At 44.2% G+C, this 25,363-nt stretch overlaps 1 protein-coding gene across 1 annotated transcript in view; it reads left to right on the plus strand.

The window, feature by feature from the left end:
- The window catches only part of LOC126284499 (UDP-glycosyltransferase UGT5-like), a 59,196-nt gene extending 40,701 nt beyond the window's left edge, over positions 1–18,495 (plus strand). Inside the window, exons 5-6 of the mRNA XM_049983471.1 lie at positions 10,468–10,687; positions 17,469–18,495. Of these exons, the coding sequence (XP_049839428.1) occupies positions 10,468–10,687; positions 17,469–17,775 (527 nt within the window). The 3' untranslated portion in view covers positions 17,776–18,495. The remainder of the gene's footprint in view (positions 1–10,467; positions 10,688–17,468) is intronic.
- Positions 18,496–25,363: the final 6,868 nt, after the last annotated feature.

A 25,363-nucleotide genomic window follows, 5' to 3' on the forward strand; every position in this document is an offset into this window, starting at 1 on the left:
CGCTTTGACTGTATGGCCTACAAATTTTTGTTTTTTTGTTTTTACTAAATCGAATGTTGTTCACAAACTGCAACTCCTTTTAAGCTTTTCACGATAGTCAGTACCTCGTAAGCATCGTCTTTTCCGAAGGTACTTGTGACAAAAAGGTGTTCTGATAGCTGCAGTCTAAATTTTTTACTAATCATGCCTTTTGCGTTCTTGTGGAGATATTTCCACAGCAACTTTTATCCTCTAACATATATTTCTTTATATCTAAGCAAGAAGTGAAATACCAATTTTCATATATTTAGCTTTACAATTTTTTTTATATAACGAAATATTTTCTCAAAAATTTTGATCCTCTATTGCACTCCCTCAGGGGATGAATTTCCAGAAATATTCAAACACGTATTGTTTTGTTTCTAAATGAGAAGTCAAATACCAGCTGTCATAGATACAGCCTTATAAATCTGTTTGGAAGTTCTTTAGCAATTACTTATTTTCAAAATACTTACACCCACCATTTTACCTTCTTAGTAATAAAATTTCCAAAAATGCTGAAACACTTTTTTTCTTTTCTGACTGAGAAACCAAATATCAGTTTTGGTACCACTAGCTTCAAAATTCCCTTAATAGATACATACTTTCAAAAAGCCTCTCATCCCCTATTCCCCCCCCCTCCCCCCTCAGCAGTGGAATTTTGCGCAGTCCCTTCTTAAACGGTGCCTAGAATCGAAGGTCCACACAATCTCCTAACTTCAAGCTAAGTTTCTGTCCTTAGAGGATTTAGCTCGGTGATGATGAATCAGTGAATCAGTCTGATACTATTTCAAGCACTTAGGGGCTGAATTTCCAAAAACAGTGAAACACATACTTTTTTGTCCCCAACCGAGAAGCCAAACACAAATTTTCAAATGTTTAGTTTTAAAAATTCTTTTGAAATCAAAGACTTTCATAAAACGTCTCATCGCCTATTTCACCCGCTTAGAGGTTGAATTTCCACAAACAGTGAAACACATTTTTTTTAATTTCTAACTAGGAAGCCAAATTAAAATTTTCATAAATTTAGCTTTACAAATTTCTTTCATAATAACATATATTCATAAGAAATCTCTTCCGCAATATTACTCCTTTACGGGTTCAAATTCCAAAAACACTTCAACACGTATTTTTTTATTTGTAACCGAGAAGTCAGATACCAATGTTCACTGATGTAACTTTAAAAACACTTCAGTAGTTCTTTAATAATGATATATTTAAAAAAAAACTTTCAACCACTCTCCCACTCCCATAGGGTTAAATTACTAAAAAAAATATTTTGACTGAGAAACCAAATAGCAGTTTCTTAATTTCTGACCGAAAAACCAAATACCAATTTTCGTAGGTCTAGCTTCAAAATTCCCTTAGTAGCTACATTTCTAAAGAAAGGCGTTCATCTCCTGTTTCAGTTCTTTAGGATTGGAATTTCGAAAAATCCCTTCTTAAACGACGCCAGCAGTATGAATTCCGAATTTCAAGTTTCTGTCCTTAGCGGTTTTGGCAATGATTGCCTTTCATATACAGAGGTTGGTTTGTAGCAGCGTAATAATGTAACAGACTAATTATTGAAGACAACCGCGACGTGACTATCTCGACTGCAACACTTTTAATTTTGGATTGAAAATTGGTACCTAGATACATAACAATGTTGTACGTTGGAACATGATTTCACATTTGGCAAAAACTTACTTTTCCAAAGAAATTTTTGAAACTTAAATAAAAAATCCGGAGCGCACGAAAAGCGACTGCTATCACTTAATAACGGAATAAGGAAAATACAATGTGTCTACAAAACAGGTTGCTTGGAAAAAAGTCGTTTGCTCAAGTTTCTGGGAGCCATATCAAACAGGACTGTAAGGTACCTTGAACTCACCCCCGCAAGGGAGGTCGCTAAGGCACGACTGGTCAGTAGTGGTCGATACGGAAGTAAGGGTGATCGAATTCTAATGGTAGGTGAAATTTTCAGTGGCAGTATTTGGCCAGAAGCAGGAGCAGTATCTGTGACGTACAGTTGGCCAAAGTTATGGTTTAAATTCCAGACTTGTCCACAGTGTCTCATAAAGTCAGGACATGTCACTCTGTTGATGGTGATCCGTCTGTAGAATGGGGACGCTAATCTCTTCAGACCTCATGCTGCTATTCGAGAGGAGTAGATAAAGTGCCGCTACCGGGTATCAACCTCTACCTTCTCTTGTCATCGTTATCATACAATACGAACATAGCAAAACACTATACAAGCAAATATTACACACACTCACCGACATCCCACAATATACACACGATTCAACTCTCACATTTTTTTTCCTTTGAGTCATCAGTCTTCTGACTGTATTGAGGCGGTCTGCCACAATTCTCCTTCTGTGCCAACCTTTTTACCTCAGAGTGGCACTTGGAACACACGCCCTGAAATACTTGCTGGATGTATTCCAATCTCTGTTTTCTTTTTTAGTTTTTGCCCTACACTGTTCCCTCTAGTCCCATGGAAGCCTTTCCACGATCTCTTAAAAGGTGGCCTAAAATCCAGTACCTTCTTCTTGTCAGTGTTTTCCATATAATTTTTTCCTCGCCCATTCTGCAGAGAACGTCTTTATTCCTCATTTTATCAGTCCACCTAATTTCCAACATTCGTCTGTAGCACCACGTCTGAAGTGCTTCGTTCCTCTTTTGTTCCGGTCCATACGTACATTCTCAGAAATTTCTTCCGCAAATAGGCCTCTATATGATACTAGTAGACTTCTTTTGGGCAGGAGTGTCCTTTTTACCAGTGCTAGTCAACTTATTATGTAATCCTTGTTCCGTCCGTCATAACTTACTTTGCTGTCTAGATAGGCACATTCCATGACTTCGTCTACTTCGTGATCCCCAATTCCGATCTAAGGTTTAGCACTGTTCTCACGTATATTACTTCTCATTACTTTCATCTTTCTTTGATTTACTCTCGATCAGTATTTTGTACCCATTAGCCTGTTCATTCCATCCAACAGATTCTGTAATTCTTCAAATGATTCATATGGCTCTGAGCACTATGAGATTTAACATCTGAGGTCACCAGTCCCCTAGAACTTAGAACTACCTAAACCTAACTAACCTATGGACATCACACACATCCATGCCCGAGGCAGGATTCGAAACTGCGACCGTAGTGGTCGAGCGGTTCCAGACTGAAGCGCCTAGAAACGCTCAGACGCAGCGGCCGGCATGTAATTCTTCTTCAAATTCACTGAGGACAGCAATGTCATCAGTGAATCTTATCACTGATATGGAAAACTACGATATGGTGGCTCAAACCATCGCTTAACACCCATCATGTTTCACTCTTGGAACGTAAACTCGCCCAGATGTTGGAAACAATCCCAAAGAAGGCTCATCCGACCAAATTACTTTCTTCAGTTGGTCCATAGTCCAGGTTTTATGGCTTCAGCACCACATTTTTTACGGGCATTTCCAAAACTTCTGGGTGGCTTTGGAATTACATCTTCCCCCCCCACCCCCCACCCCCACCCCCACCCAGTTCCTTGCTTCGTCCCTTCCTGTTTTTGATGCTGACGGTGTTCTCAAGTGGGACATTCAGTTCTGCAGTGACTTATGGAGCTGTCGGCCTCTTATTTTTCGTCATAATCCTTGTCAATAGCCGTCTGTCGTGATCACTCAACACACGCTTTCGTCCGCGTTGTGACTTTAGAGGAAGATGTTCTTCGGCCTTCGCTGTACTCTGCATAAATCTTGGATACGGTGCCTCCTGAAGCATCATACACCTCGGCTGCCTTGATTACGGGAGCACCCAGCATACGTGCGTAAACAGTCAAATCCGGATGTACAGAGCTCCGACATACTGCACTCACAATTGCGCGGAGAGCTGTTATGATCGCGAAACTGGCACTTGCAACATGACGAGGACATTGCACAGGTGCCGCTTATGGTCACATACAGCAGCGCAACCTACTGGTTTGGCTAGAGTCTGCATTTACGTTAAAGCATATATTTCTCGCGGTGTTTCCATATTTGTGTCCAAGCGGATACGACGATTAGGGAATCATTGTATCGATGAAACGGGCAGCAAGTGGCGACATCGCCTGACGTAAAATACTTCAATAAATAATTCAAGAACAGTCTTAATCGCATTTATTATTGTTATAATACCGCCAACCGGTTTCACCCCGACGTAGGGGTCGACCCCTACGTCGGGTTGAAACCGGTTAGCGGTATTATACAGGGTGTTTCAAAAATGACCGGTATATTTGAAACGGCAACACAAACTAAACGAGCAGCATAGAAATACACCGTTTGTTGCAATATGCTTGGGACAACAGTACATTTTCAGGCAGACGAACTTTCGAAATTACAGTAGTTACAATTGTCAACAACAGATGGCGCTGCAGTCTGGCAAACTCTATAGCACGATATTTTCCACATATCCACCATGCGTAGCAATAATATGGCGTAGTCTCTGATTGAAATTACCCGAAACCTTTGACAACCTGTCTGGCGGAATGGCTTCACATGCAGATGAGATGTACTGCTTCAGCTGTTCAATTGTTTCTAGATTCTGGCGGTACACCTGGTCTTTCAAGTGTCCCCACAGAAAGAAGTCACAGGGGTTCATGTCTGGCGAATAGGGAGGCCAATCCACGCCGCCTCCTGTATGTTTAGAATAGCCCAAAGCAATCACACGATCATCGAAATATTCATTCAGGAAATTAAAGACGTCGGCCGTGCGATGTGGCCGGGTACCATCTTGCATAAACCACGAGGTGTTCGCAGTGTCGTCTAAGGCAGTTTGTACCGCCACAAATTCACGAAGAATGTCCAGATAGCGTGATGCAGTAATCGTTTCGGATCTGAAAAATGGGCCAATGATTCCTTTGGACGAAATGGCGGCCCAGACCAGTACTTTTTGAGGATGCAAGGACGATCGGACTGCAACATGGGGCTTTTCGGTTCACCATATGTGCCAGTTCTGTTTATTGACGAAGCCGTACAGGTAAAAATAAGCTTCGTCACTAAACCAAATGCTGCCCACATGCATATCGCCGTCATCAGTCCTGTGCACTATATCGTTAGCGAATGTCACTCGTGCAGCAATGGTAGCGGCGCTGAGGGGTTGCCGCGTTTGAATTTTGTATGGATAGAGGTGTAAACTCTGGCGCATGAGACGATACGTGGACGTTGGCGTCATTTGGACCGCAGCTGCAACACGGCGAACGGAAACCCGAGGCCGCTGTTGGATCACCTGCTGCACTAGCTGCGCATTGCCCTCTGTGGTTGCCGTACGCGGTCACTCTACCTTTCAAGCACGTTCATCCATCACGTTCCCAGTCCGTTGAAATTTTTCAAACAGATCCTTTATTGTATCGCTTTTCGGTCCTTTGGTTACATTAAACCTCCATTGAAAACTTCGTCTTGTTGCAACAACACTGTGTTCTAGGCGGTGGAATTCCAACACCAGAAAAATCGTCTGTTCTAAGGAATAAACCATGTTGCCCACAGCACACCTGCACGTTGTGAACAACACACGCTTACAGCAGAAAGACGACGTACAGAATGGCGCACCCACAGACTGCGTTGTCTTCTATATCTTTCACATCACTTGCAGCGCCATCTGTGGTTGAAAATTGTAACTACTGTAATTTCGAAAGTTTGTCCGCCTGAAAATGTACTGTTGTCCAAGCATATTGCAACAAACGGTGTATTTCTATCGCTGCTCGTTTAGTTTTTATTGCCGTTTCAAATATACCGGTCATTTTTGAAACACCCTGTAAGAATAATAAATGCGATTAAGACTGTTCTTGAATTATTTATTAATCATACCAATCACTGCTTCTCTCCACAACCATATTGTCCAAAAATCTATGTAAAATACTTTGACTAAGGACAGATACTTATGGATCGACGGTTTCTCAGAAAACATGAAGACTGTCGTCAGTTCGCATGCTATTCTCGTCAGTTTGTTTGAAACTTAGCTGAATGACGCTGACATCGGCAGTTACGATTACAATGGACATGGGAGCATCGAGATTCGACGGTGTATCAATGGGAACGTATCGCCTGTCTGGATAACATCTTCGTCCAGTCGAATAGCTCCCCGAATACACTCTAAGACAAAGACACGATGCGAGTTATAAAAATTGGTCACAAGTTGATATTCATATGGGTATCGACAGAAAATGCTTAACTGTAAACTTTAGTGGCCGACGGGTGAATGTGTGTCGGTGCAGCGTAAAGAAAGAGCTTCACAAATTGGGCAAATCAATAACACATTGATCCACCTGTCGCCCTTATGCAGGCAGTTATTCGACTTGGCACTGATTGGTAGCATTGTTGGATATCGTCCATTATTCTGTCCAAAACTAGCCAAAATTCCGAGTTGGTTGGAGTGACCTGCCCATAATGCTCCATACGTTCTCGATTGGAAAGAGAATTGCGTGGTGAAATCACGCTGCAGCGTCACACATTCATCCATCGCAGGCCTGACTAGTATCAGCACTGTGGGATTTATACACCCTAGCTCCAGTAGGAAAGAAGATATGGTCATAAACTTTTTTTTCAGTCCCTGGCAGATAGGTGTATAGGCTGCACTACAGGCAGATTGTGTGGGTATAGTACTGATTTGTGTTGCTGCACTAACGTGCAGTGCAGTCCACAAATTATGTAAAGGGAACATGTCGTTATCAGGACGTAAAGTCCTAGTGAATTTCATTCCGTGCGCTCAGTAGTACAGTAATTATCCCTCGGAGACAGGCACGTGAGCAATATATGCAGATGACATTGGAGAGAGGACTTGTAGTTGGGCCCGACAACTGAATAGGAGCGATGCCACTATTGGCCGATGTTGGTAGGAATGGGAGAAACCGTGGCGCAACACAGTACCAAGAAGGAAGCGGTCGACCTAGACAGACGGCAGAACGTGAGGAAGAGCAATTGTCAGAGAGTCGCTCGGAGCCTCGGATTCATCATCGATCCCACGTGCAACTGGTGATTCATTGGGGCAGCCTGCAGAAAGCAGGCTCAGCTTAAGGCGCCCCTCGGACCTTAAGGCGCCCCTTGCGCCGACTACCGTTGACTTCGGTACACCAGCAAGCTGGTGGCGGGCACATTCAGCCTGAAATCTCATTGAGTAGAATTGCCTTCAGTGATGAGTCCGGCCTCAAACTGAATCCCGATGATCGGCGAAAACGTATCTGGAAATAGCTCAGGCAGCGGTAGGATACCAATCTCACTGGAGTGATGGTCTGAGATGTCATCCGCAGAACCCTTTAGAGCACTGCGGTAAATTTTACACCTGGTATTGTTGCCCTTCATGGTTCAGATGGCTCTGAGCACTATGGGACTTAAAATCTGAGGTCATCAGTCCCCTAGACTTAGAACTACTTAAACCTAACTCACCTAAGGACATCACACACATCCAGGCCCAAGACAGGATTCGAACCTGCGACTGTAGCAGCACCGCGGTTCCAGACTCAGGCGCCTAGAGCCGCTCGACCTCAGCGGCCGGCTTGCTCTTCATGACCAACCATTCAGCTTAGCTTCATGTTTTCCAAACTCTACCTTGGCCTTCAAGGTCTCCAAGTCTCTCTCCAATCGAGAAAGTATGGAGCATTATGGGCAGGTCACTCCAAGCAACTCGGAATTTTGGCTAGTTTTGGGCAGAATAATGGACGATATCCAACAATGCGATCAATCAGTGCCAAGTCGAATAACTGCCTGCATAAGGGCGACAGGTGGATCAATGCGTTATTGATTTGCCCAATTTGTGAAGCTCTTTCTTTTGAATAAATCATTCATTTTTTACGAAATTGAAATTACTTGTTTGTCTGTACATGTACAGCACATATACCGATTGATTTCCATCCTGTTCTGATAATTCTTTCGTGGTGCGTTTCTTTTTTGTCTTAAAGTGTACATACCGTACACCGGGCCGTATAATCCCATGGGAACATTCAACTGTACTTCCATTGGACCTATAGTAGGAATTGAAGCAATCATGGCAACTGCAGACCACCTGCACTTGATGTCTTCGCCGACGACGTTTGCTTGTACCACCTGTAGGTGTTAGAAGGCCAGAATCATACTTACAGGGGTTTGCGGAAAATGATAATAAAGCACATTGATATCTTGCGCACTTAATTTCTCCTAACCGGAACCCTAAGGGAGTTGTCTGGGACGCTGTCGAGCGTCCACTCATCAAGCGCAGAGCACGGGCTGTGTTTCACGAAAAATATGTGACCTGTGCGAAGACATCAGGACCAGTATACTTCCAAAAATGTACTAAGATACAAGGTGTGAAACAAAGTCATGCAAGAGGTATGCTCCCATTTTGTGAATTAAAATGGAGACAGTGCTGATATTCTCGCTGAAGGAAGAATTTGGTTCTTGTCAGTAACTGGATGTGTGGCGACTAGTTTATTGACGCGTTTAGAATACAATAACCATTAAAAATCAAGGCACGGAGACGAACTTCATACATACAGTATTAGTTCATGTGAATGGGACACAGTCCAAAGCGTTTTGGCTTGTGTCCCATTTACATGACCCTTACTGTATGTAAGTAATTCTTCTCCCTGACCTGATTTTTTGAAGATGATCGTAACTGAAACACATCACATCCAGTAACTGACAAGGACAAAAATCTTCCTTCAGCGAGAATATCAGCACTGTTTCTCCACTTTAAGCTACTAAGGACTTTTATACTCCACGCCACCCATATTCTGTATTGCTTTCCGAAGATGGACCAAGATGGTAGTAATGATTTGGCTCATTAGTGTATTTATTTGTATTATTAATTACTGACAATTGCGTGGTGTTAGTCGCTCTTTCCGTAGTTGTGCTGAAAAGTAAATTCCTTAAAGTAACTACTCTGTTACCCACTAAAATTACACATGACAAAGGACAGAAAATAACGAAATTTTATTTGTCCTAGGCATACAATCTTGGGGGAAGAGTAGACGATTAATTTGCAGGTGATTTGAAATTACACAGGGTGCGGAATTTAGTACACGGACCTGTAACTCAGACGATCATCTAGTTGAACTAAGCTCAGATGACAGATAAGGTTACGTCGTTCCATGCTGCTACGAGTCTGTCCAAGGGTTTGTCATTCGCAGTAGTTGGTGAGCGATGGTGCGTCAGTCTGTCGGCAGTTCATGATCAGGTATTTTTAATGGGCGAGAGATCAGCAGAACGCGCTGTATCGAGCTAATTCAAGACCTAATGTACAAATGGGGGGGTCTTGCATTCTCTTGTTGATACATAATGATACAGAAACCTAGAAGATAGGATAAAGTCCGCTGCCTCAATAGGTCATAAATGCAGCAGCTGATACCCAAATTACCAGCTATATTAACAAAAGATGAACTGTAATCCTCGGAGCCTCCACATCCGACCACACCCACCATGTATGTGTGAGAACCTGGACTTTTCTGAAATAAGGACGTAGTGCCTCCCCTGTCTCAAGTGTAGTCTTTGGGCCTGTCGCTATTGGCACGCCTCACCCAGTTGCCGCACCCAGCTAAGCGCCCATAAAGTTCGCCATACCAACAGTCCATAGCGCACCAGATGCGGTGGCGCTGCCTGGTGGATATTTTCTGCAAACAGTACCAGATCCAGGCTCCAGGTATCAGATGTCACTGTACGATGCTACACCACTGAGCAAGCATAATGTCTGTCCTATCGGGCGCTAGTCATGTGGGACCATTCTGATTCAGCATGGAGATCAGTATGGTTCTCCTGATCCAATCGATTACGTATTGGCATTACACTTTGAGAGACCTAGCAACGCGAGGCGCAATCTCGTTGAACGATAAAATCAGTCTTAACAGATCACAAGCCTTTTGTCTTCAAATTCTTATATTACGTTTAATACGGCCCTGAAACAAACTACAACGTTCAAATGTGATTACTCAATGAGAAGTCAACGGCATAAACTGTCTTTATATTCGGAATTTAGACGCCGTTTCTCCTGCCTACGCCAACAGTCTTGTGACAGTGGTAACATTGGTGCCCATCAGATCACCGAAGTTAAGCGCTGTCGGGCTTGGCTCGAACTTGGATGGGTGGCCGTCGGGTCTGCCGAACGCTGTTGCCAAACGGAGTGCACTCAGCCCTTGTGAGGCAAATTGAGGAGTTACTTGGTTGAGAAGTAGCGGCTTCGGTCACAAGAACTGACAACAGCCGGGAGATCGGAGTGCTGACCTCACATCCCTCCACCTCCGCATCCACTGACACCTATGGGGCGAGAATGACATGGCGGTCGGTCAGTACTGTTGGGTCTTCGGAGACCTGTCCGGACGGATTTTAGTTTAATTTTTTCTACTTTCCTTTTCTACTACCTACTGTGTGTGGTTGGTGCTGAAAAGACTATCGTTTACCTACCCATGCACATTAGTGCAAACTGCCTCCATGATGTTTTGCAACTAACCTATGTGTTTCACAGTGATGATGGTTGTGTTTCAGCTCACAAAAACGTACAGCTCTTCATCTCCCACGGAGGACTGCAGAGCAGTTTGGAAGCGACCGCTCGGGGTGTGCCCGTTATCGGAATACCAGTTGGAGCTGAACAGAGCTACAATGCCCGCAGAATCGCCAACTTCGGATACGGCATCGTACTAGATCTGCAAAACTTGACTGCCCAGTCCGTGGAGTGGGCTATTTATGAAGTTTTGAACAACCCAGTGTGAGTTACTCTGCTTATTTTATTTGTTATGTAAACCTTATTTCATATTTTGTGGGTAACAATCTGCAGCCTTCCCCTTAGTTGATGTCATAGGCAACAGTTTGTTGTGGGATGGCTTCTTCGTATCATAATAGTAAGAGGGAGAGAGTTAAAGCTTCCTCATTAACAGGAAAGGTGAGAAGAACGGGAAGGGCTATTATCAGACTAGGAAGTGTTCTGAATTTCAAACAGGTTATGCTTAAATAGTTCAATGGTTTATTTTCCATATATATGAGGGGCAGTCGAATGAAAGCGAAACACCCTACACAACGGGACCATGGAATGGATCCATTCACCACACGCGTTAAGACATTTATCACACTGGGAGAGGTGATGATCAATTTCAGTTTCGTAGAACGCGGTCGGCTGGTGAGGGATTCTCAACCTCGCCCACTCTAGCACTCCCTCATCCGACTAAATCCGGCGTCCACGGGTGTCTTTCTTCAGGCTGTCAAAGATGCCAGAATCACACGGTGAAAGATCCTGCCTGTACTCAGAATGTTTCAGCATTTCCCAGCCAAAATCGCTGACGTATAGCCTTCTTCCGATTGTGGTTCAACGCTCGAGGAACTTGCTCCCATGTAGAGTTGCGCTCTACCAAAACCACTGTTGGATAGTTTTGGTACCCAAAAAAAAATGATGTAAATCCTAGGATTACCTGTAGTGTTGGCAGCATTGGTAGGGAGAGAAACATAAATGAGAGACTAGGAGCCGATGATCTCTCTTTGTTTGCACATAATTAGAACTGCACATCGTTCATTATTAAACCATTGCGTATTTTACATCCTTACAAAATATAAATTGCATTTTATAGGTAATAAAAGTTAGCTGATTGCGTATCTTTAGCGATTTTATGCATCCAAAGTAGTTAGTTCTGATGCAAGTAAAGTTTATATACACAAATATAAAAAATTTATGTAATTATTGTTGTTTCGTACTGAATGGAGCGTTCTTCACCATGACCAAAGGAAAGTGTTTCCTGTTATTATTGATTATTGCAGTAGTTGTTTACGAATATCGGAAAAATGTTTTATACAGACTCGACGAAATATTGAAGTGATACGTTGTCAGAGGAAATTACGTTTTCCAGTTCTGCATGGTAAAAATATATTGCTTTTTGCTTTTACTACAACATCCCTCTGTTTGACGTTACAACTCATTGACCTTCGAATGAAACCTCAATGAAACATTGATAATTTCGTTTTCGCTGTAGCACTGGTTTAGTAACGGACAGGAGGAAACTGTGTGAACAAAAATGTCCAATGAGTTACGCAGCCTTTTACATATCTACAGTTTCTATATGGTTCACCGCTTTCGGTTTCTAATGAAATCTAGTAAGACACTAATCGAGTACGCAAACAAAGCAACTGAAATGAGGTAACACCTGATATGCTGCGACACACCTAACGTGCAGGTAACTCGGTTACGATCGTAACTGACCAACACCACTAGGAAAACTACCCTAGTCTACTCTCAATTATGAAGTCTACTTTAGCCTACGGTAGTTTTACAGCTCTGTTTCCACCTAATCTCCTAGGACTGTGTGATAAGTGGACGAAGAATGCAGCCCCTGTCTGCTACACAGGTGTCTGAAGGATAGCCGAATCGTTGGTGCTGGCCAAATCATACTATAACAAGTGGACGGCCAACAACTGCGTGTAACTATGATGTATTACTATGCCTTTCACCACTGCTGTGACAATACCGAAACATGGGAACAGTGGGGCAACTGTCTCATCGAGTGGTGACGGGTGTTTGATTTCCATTTGACTGCCCCTCATATCTTACTCGGAGAGGCGTCCTGCAGCGGCTTTTTCTCTTCGGCCCGCTTGCCTAACTCCTTTAAGAGACAGTTGCGTTACAGTTAACAGTTCTGATTACTTTAACAACATTGGTTCCTAGCTCTAGAGATGAGTGCTGCCTCCTAACTCGTTCTGCTTACCTGCCGATAGGGAATATACGTATCTCACTCTGTTGTTTTAATTACTCTGCTTTGTCAGAAGCACCGGTATTAGCTCACTAACTGACACAAGCGTAGACTGACGTTGTTCTTCTATTATCTGACACAAGTACAAAGACGTCCAGTATTTTCGGTACTCTATTACCTAAGTCTCTTGACCACCGGAATGGAATAAAGATGTCTTTGCGTAATGTTTAATTCTTCCTGGCTCTCAGCTCTGGAACATCCAGGCAGCACTGCTGTCTTCAAGCGTCTTGGTTCACCTCCCGTCTTCGATGTTATTGCGGTGTTTTCCCATGACTAACTGTTATCGTGACAGTCTAAGACCACTATTTACAGTTCGATATTGACTACTAGTTCCGTGACTTGGTGCTTGTCACTTATTTTCGACATTCGCCGACTGATTTTCCTATTTGCTGGAACTACCGCCATCGCTTGGAGACATCCTCAGTTCCGAGTGGCCTGCTACTACTTTTTGTGATTCAGCGTCTGCTGTACCATTGTGACATACATATGGTCGCACTGCTGGGATAGGATCTGCAAGCATATCTTCATTTTCTCCTCCGTGTGTTTTCAATAGCGGTTCTGCTTCCGCCTTTACTCATCTCGATCTTTCGCTCAAACTAATAAAACTGGAGATCTATGACACTTAATCGAAAAATTGTTGCCCATGCCAGTTGTGGGACGTCGAAATACCCTCATACATACAAGTGTGGTGCACAACAAGATGCCCTCGCTATCTGCCTGGTACTAAAACAAAGTTAATATTTACAGATGAATAGAACCAAAAATGTAGATGTTATACGGTATTAATTCATTTACTTCAGTATTTTTCGCCTCGCAAGGACCTCGTCAAACTATAACCGTCGTCAAAGAGAACATGTGAACACTGTACTGGTGAAATGGTGAAAAACCTCGAAAAACGATATAGCACCTGGAGAGTAAGATGCAGAACCTGACCAGATGCCATCTTTGACAGCGCAATTGTAACATAAATGAAATACTTACTCTAAACGGTAAGTAAATATGAAAGGAAGAAATATTATATATCCAAGTATATATGGGAAGAGCAAACCATTAATTCTTATTTTACAATGGGCAGCAGGCCAGTGCTGAAGTGTGGATGCGTGGACTCAAAACGGTTGCCTTCCGACAGATGTAGTCCACTTAGAGATGCAGTTTGGATCTCGCAGAAAATATCAGGTCGTAAAGATTGTGGGGAGACTGTTCGACTCAGAGAAAAAGCAACTGAAACACAGATGTGCACATAGTAAGATGCCACGTATTAAAGATAACTACACTTATATTCCTTAAATCGTATTATATGCCACTCTGAACATAAATGTGTAACAGTTATAAGTAATACATAAACAGGAAGAAGATATACGCTGATCAGCCAGAACACTATGACCACTTACTTACTATTGATATAAATCTGTCCAGGCGACAGCAGCGTCACCTGGCGAGAAATGACTGCTAGTCACACACACACATACACATAAACACAGACCCACACACACCCACACACACACACAGTGAGCATGTTGTCCGTATGTAGAATGAGAAAGGTGTGTGATCAATCTGAGTTCGACCAAGGGGCGGATGTGATGGCCCGGAGACTCGGCACGAGCGTTTTGGAAGATACACGACTTAGCAGTTCTGTGGTGAGTGTCGTAAACACGTGTTGAAACCAAGGTGAAACGAAGTCAAAACATCACGAGGTTGGACGACCACCCGTCATGACAGATTTCGGACGTCATAGGCTGGGCAGTCTCTTAAAATAGGACGGGCGACGAGCTGTCTGCAAACTAACATCAGACTTTAATGCTGGCCATAGTACAAGTGTGTCTCAACACACACTGCACCGAACCCACGCAACGTTGGGCCTCAGCAGCCGGCAACCCATGCATGTGACAATGTTAACACTACGACATAGGAAACTACGACTGTAATGGGCAAGTGACCATCGGCTCTGAATGTTGTCGCAGTGGCAGAGCGTTACATGGCCTGATGAATCCGATATCTTCTTCATCATGCCTGTAGGATGCTGCGAATCCGCCGTCTTCCAGGGAAACAGCTCCTTGACGCCAGTGCTGCGGGACGTCGATAAGCTGGCGGCGCTCCATTACGCTCTGACGAAGCCGGAAGCTGTGGCCGAACGTTTCTAGGCGCTTCAGTCTGGAATCGCGCGACCGCTACGGTCGTAGGTTCAAATCCTGCCTCGGGGATGGATGTGTGTGATGTCGTTAGTTAGGTTTAAGTAGTTCTAAGATCTAGTCCCATAGTGCTCAGAGCCATTTGAGCTATGAGGAACACTCACGTGGGCATCCGAGAGTTCTATGGAGTGCGTGCAAGGCACCATAACGGCCAGGGAGTATCGTACAATGTTTACAGACCACGTACACCTCTTAACGATGATCATGTATTCCGACGGCAGTGGCATTTTTCAACAAGATAATGCGCCATATCACAAGGCGAGGAGTGCGATGTGTGCGGTTCGAGTTCTAGTTGATGTGCTGCTCCCCCCCCCCCCCCCCCCACCTTCACTGATCAGATCTGAATCCGATAATAGATATCTTGGATATCAGTCAACATAGCGTCAGAGCTTAACGCCTCCCTCCCAAAGCTTACGGGACTTCGATGACTTCTATGTGCAGAGGTCATACCAACTCCCTCTAGCGACCTGTCAAGGCCTCGTTGCTTCAATGCGCTGACGCGTCGCCGCTGTTATCCGCGCCAAGATGGACATACCGGCTGTGGGTGGTCATAATGTTCTGGTTCATCAGCGTATATTAAAGTATAGATGGATATACCGAGCAGAAGAGACGTCCATGTGATGGAACAACAGAATAGCGAGTTTACCAATTGGAGTCAAGCTGACAATTACAATAAAGTAAACACAAGGTGAGAGGATTTGAAAATATCTAGAAAAGTAGTTACATATGGAAGACGCTGCGGAGAAAAGTGAAAGATATCACTGTCAAAATAATGAAGTTGGTAATGTGTAAGCTAACATCCAGTTTATCTGTAAGAGGACGACATTAACGGATGGAAAGTAGATATGGAACGGCGAATCGTGACTGCGTAGATAATTTGGTGAAAACTTGTCCTGTAAAATACAAGGATACTGGTTTGAATCCTTGTCTGCGATATGCATCTTTCACACAAGCAAAAACTCCACAGTAGAACAATGGTTTGATCCTGGGAACAGGAAACAGTTCAGCAAATGGATCACTAACTTGATCTCATGACCTAGTAGTCTACAGTGGGTCTTTGAAATGATCGCACGAATCCTCCATACCTAGACCCTTTCCGCCCCTGTGACTAAGTTTCCACAGGTATTCAATTCAAATCTAATGGTGTCGATAGATAATGTCGAGAGCATCATACATTACTGTGAACACTCTTTTGTTCCTCGAAGTATCGATGTTGCTTGTATAACCCCGAAATGACATGTCTTTATCTGAGTTTCATTTTTTTTCTTTATTGTGATTTCATTCCCCTGCCCCGTATGGGCAGGGGAGGGTCATCAGTGGCACAATCCGCCGCTCTTCAGCCAGGTGACATGACAACTGATACAAGAAGAAAATGGTACGTATAAAGGGGACGTAAAACAGAGTAAGGGGAAGTAATGGAGGTAAAAACACACTGACGTGGAGACGTTCATGGGGGCACAATTTAAAAAGTCGACATAAATTAAAAAACACAGTTGTCGATTCGTAGAGCTGAAGTCACACATATGGGTTAAAAGTGGGCCACAATATTAAAAACACTCCAGAACAACACACTTTAAACTCACTTGAAGCACACACGATGAAGAATAAAACTGCTAGGTGGGACCTGCCAAGGGAGAGGCCTGTGAGGATGAAGAAGGAGGGGAGAGCAAGTTGCAGCAGGGGAGGGGGCAGGATGAAAGAGTAGGGGCGTCATCAGGTGCGCGAAGAGGCAGGAGACAGGTGGGGTGGGGGTGGAGGGGGGAGCTGCGTTTCAAACTTTGTAAATTGATGGGTTCAAAAATGGCTCTGAGCACTATGGGACTCAACTGCTGTGGTCATCAGTCCCATAGAACTTAGAACTACTTAAACCTAACTAACCTAAGGACATCACACACATCCATGCCCGAGGCAGGATTCGAACCTGCGACCGTAGCAGTCGCATGGTTCCGGACTGCGCGCCTAGAACTGCGAGACCACCGCGGCCGGCTTAAATTGATGGGCATCACAGTTGTCAGCTGTAGCGGGATATTAAGTGGAATCAGCAGCGACAAGTGAAAATGTGTACCTGACCGGCATTCGAAACCAGGATCTGTTGCTTACTAGGCAGGTGCGTTAACCACTACGCCATCTGGGAACAGCGTTACCACAACTGCGTGGCGTAATTCGGCACGCCTCACAACTGATCCACGTTTCCACTGAACGCCATCTATCTGCAGTCGCTATCCATTGACTCCATTTTCGCTACTTTAAGATTACCACTTGAGATCGGACGTATTTGTGCCTCCACACTGAAGAAAGTGGATCCATTTCCCAGCTAGGTGTATCAGTTATATGAATATGTGGCGTCCTCACTATCGTGGTGTCCATAACTTTACATTTCCGAAAGTAGAGACACCACTGATTCGTATAATGAAATGCGTTTCTTTGGATCTATTTTTTTGTGTCTTATTTTTGGCGTATTATCTTTTCCTGCTTTGTGCAATCTTTCTTCTACTCAATTAACTTTAACTTCAGTCATGAAACCGCGTAAATTTTCATACCAGATGTGGGATGTTTTTGTTTGCAGGTACCGTGAGAACGCGAAGCTGCGCTCCCGCCTGTTCTGGGACCGTCCAGAGAGCCCTGTGGAGACGGCCGTCTACTGGACAGAGTACGTGCTGAGGCACCGGGGAGCCCCCCACCTGCGCAGCGCCGCCCTCGACCTCAGCTGGTACCAGTACCTCCTGCTGGACGTCGCTGCCCTGCTGCTGGCTGGAGCGCTCCTGGTGCTTATAGTCGCTGTGGCGGCAGTCAGGACACTCTACAGGCTAATCACCGCAAGAACTTCTGCGCCACACGAACAGAAGAGAAAGAAAACAACGAAGAAGGAATGAAGAAGAATTCTGATCCTAGTGGTGCCAAGCCACCACAGACTCTCAGCCCCCATCGCAAACAGGGTCAGAACATGACGATATATTGCGTTCATGTTTTGAAGGCCACTCGCAGCAGTGAATGTTAAGCCTGCTCCTGTAAACACATCAAACTTTTTTCCCCTGAGATGTCTCTTATTTATTGTTTTAGATTACTTTGCTGAACATTCGGTATCTCGACATTCTAGTCACTCATACGATTGATGGTAGAAAGGCATACACGAGTGCTCGTCGCCAACCAATGTAGCACGGAGAATCTGGAAAGTTTCATAACAATTTGATATGGCGCATCATGCTTTTTTACTGCACTTTATTCGTTTATCAACTACCCATTCTCAGTATCTGCTGTGCTTAGTGTGCATCAAAGAGATGTGAAACGACGAACACATTAACTGAGAACTATTTCATTTAAGCACACAATTATCAACACTTAGCTTAAGTCTTGTGCAATTAACACACGATTATGGAAATATTATAGTAAATATATTAGTTTCACCTTAACATTAATATGCACTTTGTATGTTTTTACGAGAAGGCGCGAAATAGCACTGCCAGATATATGTGTAATTTATGATGAGGTACCGACTTTGGGTTTCGAATAAATCTAGTCTTGAACATTTCTTACATGTATCATTTCTTGTTTTGTAAATAAAAAATACTCGTCGTAAATTTCGTTTCTCAATAGTTTTTTGTTAAATTGCTATTCCTCTTACATTTCCTTCAAACCCATAAAGCTTTTTACCATACCATAACATTATTGCCTGCGTTTTGTTAAATAAATGGCAACTTGACTTCATGGTAAACTACAGAGTTCACCGTGTGTTTGGGTGGCAAGTGGCAACTTGAAAATCCTCAGTAGGAACTCCCTTTTTTTATAGCAGATTACGACTCTACTGCAGAATCCACATACGTTTTGCCAGAAGCATTTTCTTCGTTTCGCCACAGATGGCGCTATAATCGGAGGAAAAGAAATGGGAACACAATCTTAGTTTCCGACATGTTACTCAATGATCCTTGAGTATAGAATGGCATGTGCGATCCCACCTCCAAGCTGCGACGATAAGACAGGCTAGTATTTCATAACTTCTGCTTCAAAATCCTGTTCGCAATGTTGTATTCCTCTGTCATATCGAACAGGGTACTATTCGATGCGCCACTGTGTTTGTGGCTCTAGGCGAAGGCTTCTCTAGTTTTCCAATTAGAGTCAGTGTTCAAACGTGGTACAGCCAACGTGAATACACTTGGTGATCTGCTTCTTAAATGACCGTACACATGACAGAAGCATATCTGCGGAATGTCAGCACAGGCGTTTCTGATGTGACCGACCGTGTCTTCACGGCTGTTGGCACTTGCTGCTCCACCCGCCTGTGTTCCTGTTTCTATGCGCTTGGGCGCTGATGACCACGCTGTTTAGCGCCCGTAAACCTCAAACACACACACACACACTGCTGCTCCACCTCATTTTTATCTATCCCCGCAGAAAGAAATCGGGCGATGCCATATCCGGCGCCGTCAGATCCGGCAACATGGCGGGCCAATTAATAGGGCCACCTCGCCGATCCACCGATCAGTATAAACATGGTCTAATACCTCACGTTGAAACGTCCCCTTAGAAAAATTATACATGACTGTGCTTAAACTGACACACAATGTTTTTAGCGCAATGCAATCTGACTTTCAATGTTTTGTTGTTGTGGTCTTCAGCCCTGAGACTGGTTTGATGCAGCTCTCCATGCTACGCTGTCCTGTGCAAGCTTCTTCATCTCCCAGTACCTACTGCAACCTACATCCTTCTGAATCTGCTTAGTGTATTCATCTCTTGGTCTCCCTCTACGATTTTTACCCTCCACGCTGCCCTCCAATACTAAATTGGTGATCCCTTGCTGCCTCAGAACATGTCCTACTAACCGATCCCTTCTTCTGGTCAAGTTGTGCCACAAACTTCTCTTCTCCCCAATCCTATTCAATACCTCCCCATTAGTTATGTGATCTACCCATTTAATCTTCAACATTCTTCTGTAGCACAACATTTCGAAAGCTTCCATTCTCTTCTTGTCCACACTAGTTATCGTCCATGTTTCACTTCCATTCATCGCTACACTCCATACAAATACTTTCAGAAATGACTTCCTGACACTTAAATCTATTCTCGATGTTAACAAATTTCTCTTCTTCAGAAACGCTTTCCTTGCCATTGCCAGTCTACATTTTATATCCTCTCTACTTCGACCATCGTCAGTTATTTTCCTCCCCAAATAGCAAAACTCCTTTTTCCTAATTTAATTCCTTCAGCATCACCCGACTTAATTCGACTACATTCAATTATCCTCGTTTTGCTTTTGTTGATGTTCATTTTTTATCCTCCTTTACAGACACTATCCATTCCGTTCAACTGCTCTTCCAAGTCCTTTGCTGTCTCTGACATAATTACGATGTCATCGGCGAACCTCAAAGTTTTTTTTCTTCTCCATGGATTTTAATACCTACTCCGAATTTTTCTTTTGTTTCCTTTACTGCTTGCTCAAAATACAGTTTGAATAACATCGGGGAGAGACTACAACCCTGTCTCACTCCCTTCCCAACCACTGCTTCCCTTTCATGTCCCTCGACTCTTATAACTGCCATCTGGTTTCTGTACGAATTGTAAATAGCCTTTCGCTCCCTGTATTTGACCCCTGCCACCTTTAGAATTTGAGAGTATTGCAGTCAACATTGTCAAAAGCTTTCTCTAAGTCTACATATGCTAGAAACGTAAGTTTCCCTTCCTTAATCTAGCTTCTAATATAAGTCGTAGGGTCAGTATTGCCTCACGTGTTCCAACATTTCTACGGAATCCAAACTGATCTTCCCCGAGGTCGGCTTCTACTAGCTTTTCCATTCGTCTGTACAAAATTAGCTACAGTATTTTGCAGCTGTGACTTATCAAACTGATTGTTTGGTAATTTTCACATCTGCCAACACCTGCTTTCTTTGGGATTGGAATTATTATATTCTTCTTGACGTCTGAGGGTATTTCGCCTGTCTCATACATCTTGCTCACCAGCTGGTAGAGTTTTGTCAGGACTGGCTCTCCCAAGGCCGTCAGTAGTTCCAATGGCATGTTGTTTACTCCGGGGGCCTTGTTTCGACTCAGGTCTTTCAGTGCTGACTTTCAATAATCCGTACAAAAGAATGGCCCTGACTAACATTAACCTATACCTTTCACAAATCACTTACAAAAATCTTCGTTACTCGAACTACTGCAATACAGCGAGCGCCACTACTGCCAGCTAAATAAAAGATTCTAACTACTGAAGGCACTAACTACTGACAGGAATAGTTAGCAAATGAAAGATTTTGATAGAGAACAAACAGTTTATTTACCTTAATAGTTTTCAAAAGTCATAATATATATAGCAGTTCATGACATCCAGTCTTACAAATGTACTGTCTCTGATGGACACACGTCCAGATCACCCGCTCTCAAAAATCCGCCATCTCACTTCCCCACATCCACCACTGCGGGCGGCTCAACTCCAACTGCGCAACGTTACGGGCTGTTAACAGCCAACTGCCCAACACTACAATAGCCAACAACAATGGAAACCAGACACAGACTGCACGAAGCACAGCCAGAGCGCTATGTGGCGTTACCAATAAAAAAAACTAAACAGCCTACTTACATAGCCCCCATGTTCCCCACAAAAATTTTACAAATTGTTTTGGGCGGTGGCCAATACAGATTTGAAAAAAAATTTCATAATTACAATAACAAAGATATCAAATGCACACACTTATTGATACAATGTTCGTCAAAAGCTAAAATTTTTTCACAGTCCATAAAGACAGTCCTAATCATTCATCACAGTAAAATTGCAGCGTTTTTTTTTTCTCAAAGTCTGAGCAGTAAAGAGAATGCAGCCAGAAGTAGTGGATTTCCACGCAGTCTTGAAGAAGTAGTGTTGTCCTTCCAATGGAAAGACAGTGCTGACTCTTGACATGCAGTCAGGTAATGGGCCACAACAGAGCAAACCCACAGCAGAGTCAGTCGAAGTTTTGAAGAATATTGGTAGGTATGTCATCACAGAGCAGACGCACTGTGGTCCTGGTAGAGAGTATGGTATTGGTGGGCCACGAGAGGTACTGACCCACTGCAGTCCTTGTAGAAACAATGGTATTGGTAAGTCATCAAAGGTGTAGACCCACTGTAGTCCTTGTAGAGATGGCTAGCAGCCATCTGTTGCGACTGTGCAGGTGCACAATCACCGTCGAAGAGTGTTGTGGAGAATATAGCAAGTCCATAGACCACCACTTGTGCACTCACAAAGTTTTTGGAATTGTCCTTTGAACCCGTAATGCTGTTAACCAGTCCCTTGCTGAATTATTAACACACGTGCAAACACTATCAGTCCTTACTTCTCACATATTGTCCATATACTACGACCAACAGAAACGAGTGCAGTGAAATGTAACATACTGATGTAGTGAAAAAAAATGTTTGTCTCTCTCAGTTAAATGATCAGATAGCTGTGTAATTTATGTGTTAGAAAAATATGGTACCGATGTATAAAGTTGTATAAGCAAATACCATATTAGCTAGGGCTCCTTGTGCTTGCCAAACACATGGTACACAAAGTAAGCGTGTACCCCCCTGAGGATTAATGTAATTATACCCTCAGGTGTTACAGATTAAAGCAATGGAATGAAATGTATCACGAAAACTTTCTTTGTAATTCAAAAACCTTGAAAAATGAATGTTTTAAATACAAAATTAATCACTCAAATGCGTGTCCTGTAGCGCTAAATGTGCGTCTTGCCGTAAGATAGTTCTGTGGTACTGTCGTAGTTATCGTGCTCTGTAAGCAAAGTTCTGCTGAAGTCAATGTACTCACCTCCACATAAACAAAAGAGAAATGCTTTTGCGTATAGATATCTTAGTTATTCCGCTTATTGCCGTGATGAAGAAAGTACTGTGCTGTAACGTATTCTTGTGCTACAGAAAAGGCTGTTCATTGTAGCTATACCACAAAAGTTACCACTAAAACATGTTTTACTTTCCAGAAGAATTCAGAAAAACTGTGCACGTATAAAACAGATACAGCGCGAAAGCAATAATATATATTGTGTCACTCATTAGTAGCGTCGTGATATAATCGTGTAGCTATCAAAGAAACCCCACTGATAAACTGTGCCACTTGTTTTGAAATGTAACTACACTCCTGGAAATGGGAAAAAGAACACATTGACACCGGTGTGTCAGACCCACCATACTTGCTCCGGACACTGCGAGAGGGCTGTACAAGCAATGATCACACGCACGGCACAGCGGACACACCAGGAAACGCGGTGTTGGCCGTCGAATGGCGCTAGCTGCGCAGCATTTGAGCACCGCCGCCGTCAGTGTTAGCCAGTTTGCCTTGGCATACGGAGCTCCATCGCAGTCTTTAACACTGGTAGCATGCCGCGACAGCGTGGACGTGAACCGTATGTGCAGTTGACGGACTTTGAGCGAGGGCGTATAGTGGGCATGCGGGAGGCCGGGTGGACGTACCGCCGAATTGCTCAACACGTGGGGCGTGAGGTCTCCACAGTACATCGATGCTGTCGCCAGTGGTCGGCGGAAGGTGCACGTGCCCGTCGACCTGGGACCGCACCGAAGCGACGCACGGATGCACGCCAAGACCGTAGGATCCTACGCAGTGCCGTAGGGGACCGCACCGCCACTTCCCAGCAAATTATGTGTATTTTCTGAACCAATTTTCAGAGTATCTACTGTGTCCTTTAAGTTTTCCTGAGTTTTTGCAAGTTGCGTAACCGAATCGATAGATGCAACAGAGTCAATTTTAGCTTGCAAGATCTCATGATTTTCATGAACGATAGTTTACAGTTCTTTTATGGCTGCTTCGTGATTCTGAAATGCATTTTCATGCCGCGAAAAAATAGGCTGAAAATGCTCATAAATTTGTGTTTTTACGTCATTACAGACTTTTTGACATTTAGATTCGATTTTAAGTATCTCAGTAGTTAAATCCTCACGTGTTTGTTCATGTGTGGTGTCTAACTCTTGAAGATTTTGTTCCATTGTCTCTAACTTTTGATGATTTTGTTCCATTGTGTCTAACTGTTGCTGTGTTTGTCTCTGATTTTGTTTCATTTGTTGCATTAATTGCAATAATAATGTATTAGTGTCTGGAACCTGTTCCTCTATGCTTTTCGGCAGTGCATTTGCACCGGCAACATTCACATTTTGACGAGCAGAAAATGTGTCTTGACTCATTTGAGAAAATGGTGAGGACCCAAAACCTGAGTCTACAGTATTTACAATATTGTGTTCTGTCATTTCGGATTCCTGAGGCGAGCTGTTGCCGACCGATCGATCGATAATGCTTCCCTGTTCACTACTTGTTTCCCTGTCTACGCCATTATTTGCTGCCCGCTCCATTTCCCTATGCAAAATTACCAAATTCCTACTTTGAATGGCTGTTAATTCATTACACAGTGGTGCTGATAAGCTACGCTCGTCGTCACTATTACACTCCTGGAAATGGGAAAAAGAACACATTGACACCGGTGTGTCAGACCCACCATACTTGCTCCGGGCACTGCGAGAGGGCTGTACAAGCAATGATCACACGCACGGCACAGCGGACACACCAGGAAACGCGGTGTTGGCCGTCGAATGGCGCTAGCTGCGCAGCATTTGAGCACCGCCGCCGTCAGTGTCAGCCAGTTTGCCTTGGCATACGGAGCTCCATCGCAGTCTTTAACACTGGTAGCATGCCGTGACAGCGTGGACGTGAACCGTATGTGCAGTTGACGGACTTTGAGCGAGGGCGTATAGTGGGCATGCGGGAGGCCGGGTGGACGTACCACCGAATTGCTCAACACGTGGGGCGTGAGGTCTCCACAGTACATCGATGTTGTCGCCAGTGGTCGGCGGAAGGTGCACGTGCCCGTCGACCTGGGACCGGACCGCAGCGACGTACGGATGCACGCCAAGACTGTAGGATCCTACGCAGTGCCGTAGGGGACCGCACCGCCACTTCCCAGCAAATTAGGGACACTGTTGCTCCTGGGGTATCGGCGAGGACCATTCCCAACCGTCTCCATGAAGCTGGGCTACGGTCCCGCACACCGTTAGGCCGTCTTCCGCTCACGCCCCAACATCGTGCAGCCCGCCTCCAGTGGTGTCGCGATAGGCGTGAATGGAGGGACGAATGGAGACGTGTCGTCTTCAGCGATGAGAGTCGCTTCTGCCTTGGTGCCAATGATGGTCGTATGCGTGTTTGGCGCCGTGCAGGTGAGCGCCACAATCAGGACTGCATACGACCGAGGCACACAGGGCCAACACCCGGCATCATGGTGTGGGGAGCGATCTCCTTCACTAGCCGTACACCTCTGGTGATTGTCGATGGGACACTGAATAGTGCACGGTACATCCAAACCGTCATCGAACCCATCGTTCTGCCATTCCTAGACCGGCAAGGGAACTTGCTGTTCCAACAGGACAATGCACGTCCGCATGTATCCCGTGCCACCCAACGTGCTCTAGAAGGTGTAAGTCAACTGCCCT

This window comes from Schistocerca gregaria, chromosome 8 (assembly GCF_023897955.1).
Source record: "Schistocerca gregaria isolate iqSchGreg1 chromosome 8, iqSchGreg1.2, whole genome shotgun sequence".
NCBI classification, from domain to species: domain Eukaryota; kingdom Metazoa; phylum Arthropoda; class Insecta; order Orthoptera; family Acrididae; genus Schistocerca; species Schistocerca gregaria.